Raw genomic sequence first — 11,868 nt, 5'->3', positions numbered from 1 at the left:
CTTGCATTTTTTATTTGGTCTTTTTGTAATCACAGAGTTAAAGTAGCTTGAGTGTCTCTTCTGTTTGAAGTCTGACATGTGGGGAGAATCTCTGCTGTTCAAAGATCTTGGGCTCATTGATTGTATGGTAGATAATTCTTATTTCTCTTCTATAAAACATACAGAGAAATTATGAGGATTCACATGTAACAACAAATCGGAGTTATGAAAGTATCACCATTATTGATGAAACTGCTCCTACTGATCTGCTCACTTGTTTTGTTTTACTTGCAGGATCAAGGCCATTGAAAGTCCCAACAAAGATGATGACACACAGTGGCTGACTTACTGGGTTGTGTATGGCGTTTTCAGCATAGTAGAATTCTTCTCTGATATCTTTCTTTCCTGGTTCCCTTTCTACTACATGCTAAAGGTATGTTAGTTGATGTGACCTCTGTCCTAAATGAAAACTTTGATATAACTGATTTATGGGTAGAAGACAACAGATTCCCTTGGAATCGTTCCTGGGTCACACCTTATTTTTAGATGCTGGTTACATGTAATTTATCTATGAAAGTGATCTGTTTACCGCTCATGGTTTTGTGAGGCAATAGGGAAAGTTGGGGTGGGTGGCAGGGAAAGGTGTGCCATGTTTTAGGGAAAAGAGACGGTGTAGCTGTACTGGGGAGAGACTGTTCTTTGTCTTGGTTTTCAGGTAAATTTGGGCACAATGACAGCACACAGTAAATCCTACAGAGTACCTCTGTTTTTGCTTTAAGCGCAACAGTGAAAATGGGGAGTCAAATCACAAAGGCAGCAAAAATATTAACATCTGTGCTACTGGCAGCAAAGAAGGAAATTGCAGCATAAGAATAACTTCAGTAATATAGACTTAATTTTTAATTAAGACTACATTCCTGAAAGGAAGGGATAGATATCAGAGGAGCTTGTTGCTAATGTACATTTGTTAGTGTGTTTTGTTTGTCAGCTAAGGTGTGAGTGTATTGGCAATCAACTTTGACATGTTAAATTATTCTAGGACATAGCCAGTTACCATGTATGCCGTTGGATAGAAGACAGTCCACCTTGCTGGAGAGTCGGTTGTTTGGCTTAAAGAACTGTTACCTCTTTTCTGTTCCTATGCACTGTTCTATTCCTTCTCTTTTGCTTTGTTAGCCTGGTTTAGCACCCCCAAACTTCTTGAAAGGATTTGCTTCCCAGCTATTGTGGTGGAGTCATTTAAAATTTTAATGGTAAGGTCTGATGTTGCCAAATGCTTTTTCTGGGAAATGCCGTATTTTAAAGAAAAAAATTGACTTGGACAGCTTGGTTACACTTCTGCATTGTTCCTCTTGAATCTTTAATAGGCATCAACTATGCAGTCATTTTCTTTCCCTAGCTCCCTAAGAAAAAGTACATATTTAAACCCCTACTTCAAACTAAAAATGTTCTGGCCTGTCTCACAAAGTTAATTCTTTCTTTCCCCTTTTATTTTTTCCCATAATCAAAACCAACAATGTTTTTCATTTTAAGCTTAATGGTTTTGCAGAGTTTTTAAAAAGAATCTGCTAATCTTGGAGTTTAGCATGGGTAATACATACGTGAAAGTTTTACTGTTTTCATATATTAAGCCAAAGCCAAATCATGATCAAAGTGCGAGTTCATCTGATTTGAATAGGATCCAAAAGGATTGCTTACGGCACTGGAAGAACCTGTTCTTAACCACTTACACTGCTATTTATATGCCCAACTTCACCTTACAGTTTAGCAGGATTACGACTTTATGCATTGTCTGCAGTGATGCATATTCACAGTTCTGAATTAATAACAGTATCTTTTCAGAGCTTCTTTTCTAACTTCTTTGTGGTAAAAGATGTGTCAGTGATTTCTTTGTGCCAGCGCAGCACTCTTTTGAAGAGCTTGCAGTTGAAATTCAAGTTATCCTAGCAAATGAAGACCAACCACAGATGGCTCTGGTAATGCTGTATCAGAAATGTCACATTTACATGTGGTGGTGGCTTCAACAGAAAGGTACTTTTCTCAGTTCAGAAACACAAACACAAGAAAGCAATTATGGTAAATGCACAGCTTTTTACAATAGTTGCTGAAGGCAAATAGAAGTTAAGTACTTACTCCCAGGGTGGATAGTAAGAGAGGTTTAGTTTTTTGATACAGAGGCAGGAAGAAATGTGTGGCTGAGAATCAGAAAATATTGCTGACGGAGTGGAAGGATGGAAGTTTTTCTGTGTGGGTAAAAGAAGTAAGCAAGCAGCTTCCAACTTTCCCTCCATCCGTAACTAAAACCTCTTGTAGCGTAATTTGTAATGTCTCCATGTCTGTTATATGATGTTATGAAACAGAAGCCCAGATATGTCATTCTTGCAAATTCAAGCTTGCTTTAACTTTCCAAATATGCTAAATTTGCGTATTTGCATTGATTTGATACACCTCGTAACTTCCACTCAGAATGAGTTTTAGCTGCTCAGTATTTCTATATACGTTGACGTGCAGGGCTGAGACACTGATCATAGCTCCTCCCATATTCTCCTAAGACTAGATTCTAGCCTTTGTCACCTCAATGTTTTCAGCACACTAGGAGATTTTACAGATGGGAGAAAGGCATGTTCAAGAATTCCTTTGAATAGGGTATGATATTTGCATATACTTTTGTTCTCTAGTTGAAACTGGTTTGAGATTTCTTGGGCTTTATGGTGGTTTTCGTAATGCTCCTTTTTATTTATATGCTTTTTTTTTTCTCTGAAGCACAAGACAGGCATGTAGCTCATTGTTTCATGTGTATGTGATCTGTTTTTCAATACTTCTGTTAATTATTTAAAGATTTCTTTGGCATTCAGGTATTAAAATACTATGGCCGGTGAAAGTACCAGATTATCATCCTGGAGTGTAATTGGCAGTGGGAAGGAGAGGAGGCTCCTGACTGCAGTAACAGTTCTGTCTCGAAATATTAGAATACTATTTCTGAGCAGGATTCCTAGCAGACACATGATGCTGGGTGCATTACGCAAACTGCTGCTATGAGGCACTCAGTCTGATGAAGAAGAAGGAGTTGTCACTCTGAGTATGGCAATGTGCCAAATATGGCAGTCTGACTCTGCTTCAAGACAGAGATCCCCTCCTCTTGCCCATGCACCCCATGCAATTAGTTACTGGTTTTGACTGAAGAGCTTCTTCACTTCCGTTAAAGTGAAGGCCTTTTTAAAATGACTACAGTTGTATATTAAGCGTGTGTTCGTATTTGTGGTCATATGAGAGGTGTTCTTGGAACTGGCTGTGGGCATGCTTGCTGTGTTTCTGAGCTGCAGCCCCTTCCTCTGCTGTGGCGGCAAACCCAGTAGCATTCCATTCCGCGCTGCCAGGGCAAGGACTCTTGCCAGCTCCAGATCCAAGTAGGTTAGACCCAGCCTAGGTGTCTGCCTAAGGAAATCAGTCTATTGCACAAATTCCATTCTGTTCTCTTGCTGGTCTGGAGAGTCACAAAGAATACAATTTGTTTTTTTTCCAGTTAACTTCATCATTCTGAGCTTGCTAGACCTTTTTACAAACCACTTTAATAGTCTCTGTTAGTTCAGTTTCGTGAGACAGAAGGGAAAAATAAAGTAAACAGTATGCCATTTTCAACCTTTGAAAAGACTGAGATTTGCAACTTTGGTTGTGTGACTTCTAGAAAATGTATATAAACTTCTGTTTCAGTACATTTCAAAAGTAATATGTATTTGAGAACAAATGTATAACTCAAAAAATTATTTTTGCCTTGAATAGACTGGGACAAAGCTGTAAAAGCAGAATGACTAGTCTTGCTCTTAGGCAAGAAAAGGGAAACTATTTTAGTTTCAAAGGAAGTTAGACTTAGAGTTGAGGGATTTCCTAACACAAAGGAGAACTAAGTAACTTCTTTGTATATTGGGACAAGTAGAATGAGTAATGGCCCAGATATTCTTTTAACAGGAAATAAAACCAATATGCTTCTCAGTTTTAATGAAAGATAACAACATAAGATAGTACCATTTATTCTTTCTGTTTTATAAAGTTCCAGATAGTAGAAGTTTTTGAAAATCGATAGTCCATCACTTTTTGACTTTATTTTCTCTGACCATGCTTGATGATACTGCATCAGTTGCTACTTACTGGTGCAAAATTTTGTTGCATGTTGAATTATTTAATTTAATTCTCTGAAACAGTCCTGGTAGGCATTCTTACTGGTGGATGCTTTACTTTGAAAAACCTTGTCTTCTGGGCAAACACTCCTTTAAATCATTTGTGAAATGGGTCTTCCTAGAAGCTCTGCTAAGGCTCATGGGGGACAGGGAGGTGATTCGAGACAGCCAGCATGGCTTCAGCAAGGGCAAGTTCTGCCTGACCAACTCAGTGGCCTTCTGTGATGAAGTGACTACATCAGTGGACAGGGGAAGAGCTCTGGATGTCATTGTCCTGGACTTCTGCAAGGCAGAGGCACCATCACCCACAACATCCTTCTCTCTAAATTGGAGAGTATGGATTTGATGGGTGGACTGCTTGGTGGCTGAGGACTTGTTTGGCTGGTCTCATCCAGAGGATGATGGTCAATTGATTGGTGTCCAGATGGAGATCGGTGACAAGTGGAGTCCCTTGGAAGCCCATACTGGGACCATTGCTGTTTAATACCTTCATCAATGACACAGACAGTGGGATCAAGTGCACTATCAGCAAGTTTGCAGATGACATCAAGCTGAGTGATGCAGTTAACATGCCTGAGGGATGGCATGTCATCCAGAGGGATCTGGACAAGCTGGAAAAGTGAACCCATGGGAACCTCATGAGGTTGAACAAGGCCAAGTGCAAGATCCTGCATCTGCATCGGGGCAATTCTCAGTATCAATACAAGCTGAGGAATGATGGGGTTGAGAGCAGCCCTGCAGAGAAAGACTTGGGCGCTGGAGGTTGAAAGGCTGGATATGTGCGCTCTCAGACCAGAAAGCCAACCGTATCCTGGGCTGCAAAACCAGTGTGGACAGCACGTCAAGGGACGTGATCCTGCTGTTCTGCTCTGCTCTAGTGAGACCTCACCTGGAGACCTGCATCCGGTTCTGCAGTCCTCAGCACAAGGACATGAACTTGTTGGAGGAGTCCAGAGGAGGGTCATAGAAATGATCAGAGGGCTGGAGCACCTCTGCTATGAAGACAGGCTGAGAGTTTGGGTTGTTCAGCCTGCAGAAGAGAAGACCCTGGGGAGATTTTCACTCAGCCTTAAAGGGGACCTACAAGTAAGATGAGGACAGTCTTTCTAGTAGGGCCTAAAGAGCCTACTAGGACAAGGGATGATGGTTTTAAACTAAAAGAGGGGAGACTTAGACTAGACATAAGGAAGACATTTTTTACAATGAGAGTGGCAAAACACTGGCACAGAGAAGTGGTAGATGTCCCATCCCTGAGAACGTTCAAGGTCAGGTTGGCCAGGTCTCTGAGCAAGCTGATCTAGTTTAAGATGTCCCTGCTTGCAGTAGAGGAGATTGAATTAAATGACCTCTGAAGGTCCCTTCCAACCCCAATTTTTTCTGACACCATGGTCAAAAGGATGGTGCATTGGTTTGGCAAAATCGTCTGTAGAAGGCAGCAGTTGTTATCCCCAGGAATCAGTGAGACAGCCTGCCAAGATACCTCACCAGCTCCAGATATATTGTAACTGATTTTCTCTAGGGCAAGAAGAATGAGAAGTGGCCTGAAAGAAATAGTAGCAAAATCCCCTCCAGAAACAGTAGTTGTTTTCTCCAACTCAGGTGGCTCAAGAGGATCAGGTTTACTGTGGTGTGTGCTGCAGTGAAGACAAAGCCAAAATTTTATATGTATGAAGAGCAGAACCTACAGAACATTCAGTTTCAATATCGTTTATCTGAGGTAGATGGGAGATAATCCAAAATATTTGGAAGGCTTGCCTGAAGGAGGCTATGTGATTTTCATAGTTGAAAAGAGGAAGGAGAGGAAACAGAAATGCCTGTCTAGGAACAGTGAAATTCTGAAAGGATACTGTGGTTGAACTAGTTTGTAGGAAATGCTTTTGTGCTATGTAGCATAGTGGAAACCTCATAAATAAATAAAATTTTGCATATGTTTTTTTAAATTGCTTTCAGAAGCTTTATAACATTGCATTGAAGCATCTCTTTGGCTGCTGCAGATAATGATGTGAAAACTGGAAATCTTCTGAAATTGAAGCAATTTAAATAACTGCTACTATATTTAAATGCAAACTTGTTTCTTGTGGTTTTGTTGTAATTCAAATGAGTAGTTGGTTTTTTGGTGCCTAACGTACTTAATTGTGTGGTGAGTTTTGGGTTTTTTTTTTCAGGAGGAGGAGTTGAGTTTTCTTTTTGTGTTTTCTCACTCTCTCCCTCTCCTTCCAAAAATGTATGGAAATCCTCAAACATTTAATCATGTCTAACATCAAAACAAAACACATTTTGGCTGAGGCTGGGGTGGTTTTGTTTTGAGTTTGAAGAAACAGTGATCTGTGAAAAGCTGTTCTGCCTTTATTTTCTGAAGAGGCTTTTGACACAGAATAACACTGTACTATTTGAGCCTGGGAAGAGCTGTGCAGTTGCTGAGAAGACTTGCTCAATTTTGTTGGAGTTTGTCCTGTGAAAATTTTCTAATACAGACTTTCAGGGCTCGATCAAATTTAGTTATGGCACTTCCTGTCCCGTAAGTGTTTGTATCTTGTTTGCATAGCTGTCTTTGTATTGTGTACAACAGTGGAGCTGAAGCCAAAGGTCCTTCTTCAGTAGTAAAGACTGATATTGGTGATACATGTAATAACTGTCTTTCCAGTCCTCTTAGTAAGATGCAGAAATATTACCTCATAAACTGTGGTGTTAATTTTGGGTTTGCTTCCCCACCCCCTCGAGACCAGATCATGCTGGAAAAGCTGTACCTAAACTGTGCCATCCAAAACCTTGCTTGTTCGCTATCTGTAGTTTGGATATATCTTTCCTCCTTGTCACTTTAGCGCTGGGATAGACACAGTCCCGTTCTTAACCCCAGACTTCCAAAGCAGGGATGCAGGGAGGACAGGGATGTGTTTTGGCTGGATTTAAGGGATTTATGGATCTAGGCCTTCAGTCGGGCCTGTGCCTCATAGTTTAGAAGTAGCCAGAGATTCTAATAGCAGGTTTTATACTTACACCTTTAAAAAACCCAACTGAATAAAAGTACATGCCATCTTAATACACCTGTTACCTGATTAGCTTTACTACGTCAGCTCTCCTCCTTTATCCTATCAGTATGCATGAAATTATTCCAATATAGAGATTCACATGTAACTATACTGATGTGCATACTTACTGAGCCGTGACCATACAAAACACTCGGGACAATGTACTATTCTAAATATGCTCAAGTCTGGCAGAATTATGAAGGTACCTACACCTCGTCTCCTACTCATTTCTTCTACTGAGGCCGATATTCTTGTTCCTTGTAGTGTGGCTTCCTGTTATGGTGCATGGCTCCAAGTCCTTCTAATGGGGCAGAGTTTCTCTATCATCGAATTATCCGGCCTTTCTTCCTGAAGCACGAAGCTCAGCTGGACAGTGTTGTTAAAGACCTGAAAGACAAGGCTGCAGAGACTGCAGATACCATCACTAAAGAAGGTGAGGAAAAGACCATTCACCGACCACATGAATTAGGAGGAATTTCCCTGGGCAGCTCTAATACTACAGTTAATATTTATCATGTGGAGGGGAAAAAGAATTGTAAGAAGACTATATACATTATAATGGAGATGTTAAATTTGGGTGCAGATGCCTTGTAAAAAGGATTGCAGTGGATCTTATTTGTGGGAGTGCGGTTATGCTAGAGTTGAGTGCAAGCTGTTTGAGTGGAGAAAGTGGTTAATTAGTTTGTGTGTCTTCCCACCATACGTACCACAACATTCTCTCTAGAGGCAGGTCTGAACGTTCTCACAAGACACCTCCCATAAATACAGTTGTCTTTCAGTGGATTCTTGTACCTCCTTAAATACCTGGTAGTATAGAAGGGCTGCCAGTTGTGTGGTGAAGCAAATCCTTTAACTCCAATAAGCAGCAACATATGAAACGGAGTTTTCCTGTCTATAAGTTTTTGTACTTCTCCTTCCTCTGGACATCAAAGGATTCTGAGCTTGCTATCACGTAGGTTTTTATTTGGTTAGAATCAGTGTTATCACAACCCTGTAGATTGCTTAATTTCTGCTTATATTTCCTTGCATTCTGTAGTGTACCCTCATACTCCAAAATGTCTGATCATAGTTGCATGAATAAGAGAAGGCAAATGTATTAAGTAGCTAAAATAAAGTTTTATTTAAATTTCATTTGAAAGGACATTTATCTTATCATTCTAAGCACCTCAAGTCTTCTTTCCCTCAAACAAAATATGCAGTCACATTTCCTCCTACCAACTTAGGCAGTTTTTATTTTTGTTTAAATGATCTGCCTTTCTCAACTGTGCTTGACAGTTTTGTTGCATGACCCTTCCTGAATCATTAGTGTTAGACAGGTATCTTAAATAATGTTCTTCCATGTTGCACCTGGGATTTTTATATCCTTGTTCTGTCACTTACTCTTCCCTATTTCACATGTAAAGATATCAACATACGTGTATTTATTAACAAATCGTGCGCACACACGTGCATGTGGATGCGCACACATTAGCATTGTTCCAGCCCTGTCTCGTCAGTTTGGTAGTATATTTCTGGCTGTAAACGTGAATGTCCTAAACACTATGAGCAGCTCTGTTTTGCTGATGTGTAAGTTGTGAGGCAGTCTGAGGTGTTTATTGTGCTGCTCCTTGCTTACGCTTTATTTTTTGAAATCTTTATACTATCAGTTTTATCACTATGCCTGTGTATGTGTATGCAGAAGCTATGATTTTCTTTTGTGCTCGCTCTTTTGTGACCTAAAAATAATTTTAACTAAGCTACTTAGTTTGTAGGCCTCCAAGTTTAAATTTGCTTTTCTTTTTCTGCAGCCAAGAAAGCAACAGTGAACTTACTGGGTGAAGAAAAGAAGAGCACTTAAACTGTAAACTGGATCAAGTTTCCCTGCCACCTCCTTTATGAAGATTGATGTTACTGGGAACTGTGGTATAGTTTTAATAATATTGCCTTGGAAACGTTTTGATAATATTAAAGGAATGTGTGTTAAGTTTGCTTACTACTTTGCTTTGTCTCTATAGAAAGTAAGCATTTTTATTTAAAAGCAACTCAGTGGGCAGCATCTGAAGCTTAATAAAAATACTTTATTAATCTTCATGCAGAAGAAATCTTTCAGTAATCTCCTTCTGCAGTAACATTAATAAAAAGTATATATCCCACAGGCTTTGCACTTTAGTTGTCTCTGCGTATGTAATTACTCTTAGCACTTGGACTGTGGTGCGTCTGGTAACATGAAGCTATTGTATAAGGAAAATACTAGTTTGAATGGGTCTTCTTAAATGTACGGGAAATTGCTGTGAGAGATGGCATAATGGATGTATTTCCCACCAATAAAGTTGTAAATGATGAAATTACATGTTCTAGGCACCTGATGGAAGAGATTATTCACTGCTGCATGTTTTGTATAACACGGTATTTGGTACAGCGTGTGTATTCTTAAATGAATAGATACTATATATCGGAAAGAGTAACTTCATTCAAGTGATCAGCTTATATTAGCATGAAGTAGTTTGCCAGAAATTGATGCATTAAATTGCACAAGATTAGCACAAGATCGTGAAAGTACAACTCCTTGCCTCTTCTTGCTAAATAAAGTTGTCATCTAAAATTGTCAATAGAGTGCCTTTCAGTATCACGCTCAAAAGCACAAGCCTCCTCTTGCTAAGGTGTGGTAACATTGCAGACACTTTTTCCTAAAGTCCTGTTAAAATATTAACTGCCTAGGGTGTCAGCCCCCAGAACTACATCGGTAGTGGGATGGACCACCATCTCCATGAGCTTTTCTGCTCATCAAAATCTGCAATCTCTTCTGACTGTACTAAGAGCCACTTTGCATGAATGCTGAAACTTCCTGAATAGAGATGCTGTTGTTGCTCTTGATATATTCCTGACCAATAAGTAAGAATGCAAATGAAGTTGTTAAGAGAAAGAAGACTTTTTTGCACTCAGTGAAAACAATCTCCCTCACCACAGTATTTTTAAAAAAATTTGTTATGAATTGCTGAGAAACCTCCCTGATCTCATCTCCATGCTTATGTTTCTTTAAAGCCTAGAGTAAAACTATGACAGTTCTTAACTCACGGAACATGCAGAAAGAAAGCTTAAGCTTTCGATGCAGTGAAAAAAATTATTTCTGGTCCACAATCCGAAATTAAAAAGATTTAATGTTAAAATAGACTTTCACAGACTTTGGGCTTTCTGCAATAAGTTGGTATATAAACATTTACTGTAAATTTTCATACCTAAGAACTGCAAAAGAATGAAGCACACAGTGCAGCTCAGCAGGTCAATTTAATTCGGAAAGGTATGTATTATGTGAAGAGATTTTGAAGTGTCTTAGGAGAAAGCTGCAAAACACAGCCTTTAAGGCTGTCAGCTTAGATAGGGAAGTATGAGGCTCAGTGTGCACCGTTTTCTGTAGGACAGCATGCCGTTTATCATCTGAAAGGAAAAGTGTAAAATATCACAGCTAATCTTGGCATGACAACTTGTTACGAGTGAACGTGCTGAAGAGGATAAAGTTGTCAGGAAAGCTATAGATATAAGCAAGTAAAATGTTGGAAGTGACCTACCATTTCAGTGGTTTTATTTCTAGCCTTCTTTTGTCTTAAACCCACTGGACTTTTCTGTAAGCCATACTAAATCCTACTGCTGTGTTTTAAATACTGTCAACCGGGTATATAGCAGTCGTTTGATTTAGGTACCAAGTATCACATAATTCTACTTCTCTGAAAGCTGCTGATAAATTTTAGACTTTTCAAGCGTATTGAGGTCTGAAGTAGAGACAGAACTTACTTTTAATTTTTCATACTATTCAGCGGTTCTTCTGCTGTTATTAATGGGGATAAAGTATTTCTAGGTGAGTGTTAAAACATTCCCTTACATCTCTCTTAGAACTTAATAGTTAGGCTTTAAATCAACTTCTCGTCTTTGTATTTCTTGACCAGCAGCTAAATTCAGTGTTCTTTTCTCAGATTTCCACTTGAAGTAGAACTACAATCTTTTGTTAACAGAGCTTTATCTTGTTTGCCTTGATGCCAGTAGAAGTGACTGAATTTCCGCAGCAAGTTATCCTTTCCTGCAAGTAACTCCACTGGGCTGGCCCGACAAATGAGTCCTCGGTGTCTCCTTCACAACATTTATGTGCAGATGTTGCTATACACATCTATTCTATGTCTGTGCTGAAGTTGTAATGTGCTACATAAAAATGGACACAAATAAAAAGATTCTTACAGGACTGATACGATGCCTCAGTATTTCTTGAGAACCTTATACCTCAGCACTGAAAACCCGCTGAAGAAGGCGGCAGGTCTTTACAGGACATTGATCTGGTTTTTGTCCAAACTTCGTTACTGGGGAACTAGTAGAAACCTTCTAAAAGCCGGAAGGATGTACTTTCACTTCATGACTAGATCTCAGGGTGCAACCAAGCTATTTTAGAGCATCAGACCTTAACAGAAGTGTTTGGAATACACGTCTGTTCTCAACAGTGAGCACCACAAGCAACTGCCTACGCAGCACAGATACGTAGCATTACTTGCCCAAGGAGTCATCAGGGTTTAGTATTCTTTAGAAGCGTAGAGAGGAGAAATGGTGAACTACAGGGATTGCAAAGTTTTTTCCTCACCCATTAATTTTCTAGTGATCCATAAATGATTAAACAAATAATGCTGCGTAGTTATTGACAGGTGGGGCCATTACACTTAAAATTC

The 11,868-nt window shown here is 39.5% G+C and overlaps 1 protein-coding gene across 1 annotated transcript; it reads left to right on the top strand.

Annotated features, from left to right (window-relative positions):
* Positions 1 to 270: 270 nt before the first annotated feature.
* Positions 271 to 9,326, top strand: LOC104492858 (receptor expression-enhancing protein 5). Its single transcript, XM_010135462.1, has 3 exons — positions 271 to 412; positions 7,448 to 7,616; positions 8,971 to 9,326. Exons 1-3 carry the CDS (start codon positions 404 to 406, stop codon positions 9,018 to 9,020), a joined length of 228 nt encoding a protein of 75 aa, XP_010133764.1. The 5' UTR covers positions 271 to 403; the 3' UTR covers positions 9,021 to 9,326.
* The last annotated feature ends 2,542 nt before the right edge of the window (positions 9,327 to 11,868 follow it).

The sequence above is a fragment of the Buceros rhinoceros genome, unplaced genomic scaffold, assembly GCF_000710305.1.
Source record: "Buceros rhinoceros silvestris isolate BGI_N320 unplaced genomic scaffold, ASM71030v1 scaffold10004, whole genome shotgun sequence".
Lineage (NCBI taxonomy): Eukaryota > Metazoa > Chordata > Aves > Bucerotiformes > Bucerotidae > Buceros > Buceros rhinoceros.
The sequence above is the reverse complement of the archived record's forward strand: the minus strand, read 5'-3'. Positions and strand labels throughout refer to the sequence as shown.

Bases quoted from the DNA above. Each gene is read 5' to 3' on its own strand.
- LOC104492858 (XM_010135462.1), top strand. The intron at 7,617-8,970 runs GTGAGGAAAAGA...CTTTTTCTGCAG, and splicing joins AGATACCATCACTAAAGAAG to CCAAGAAAGCAACAGTGAAC.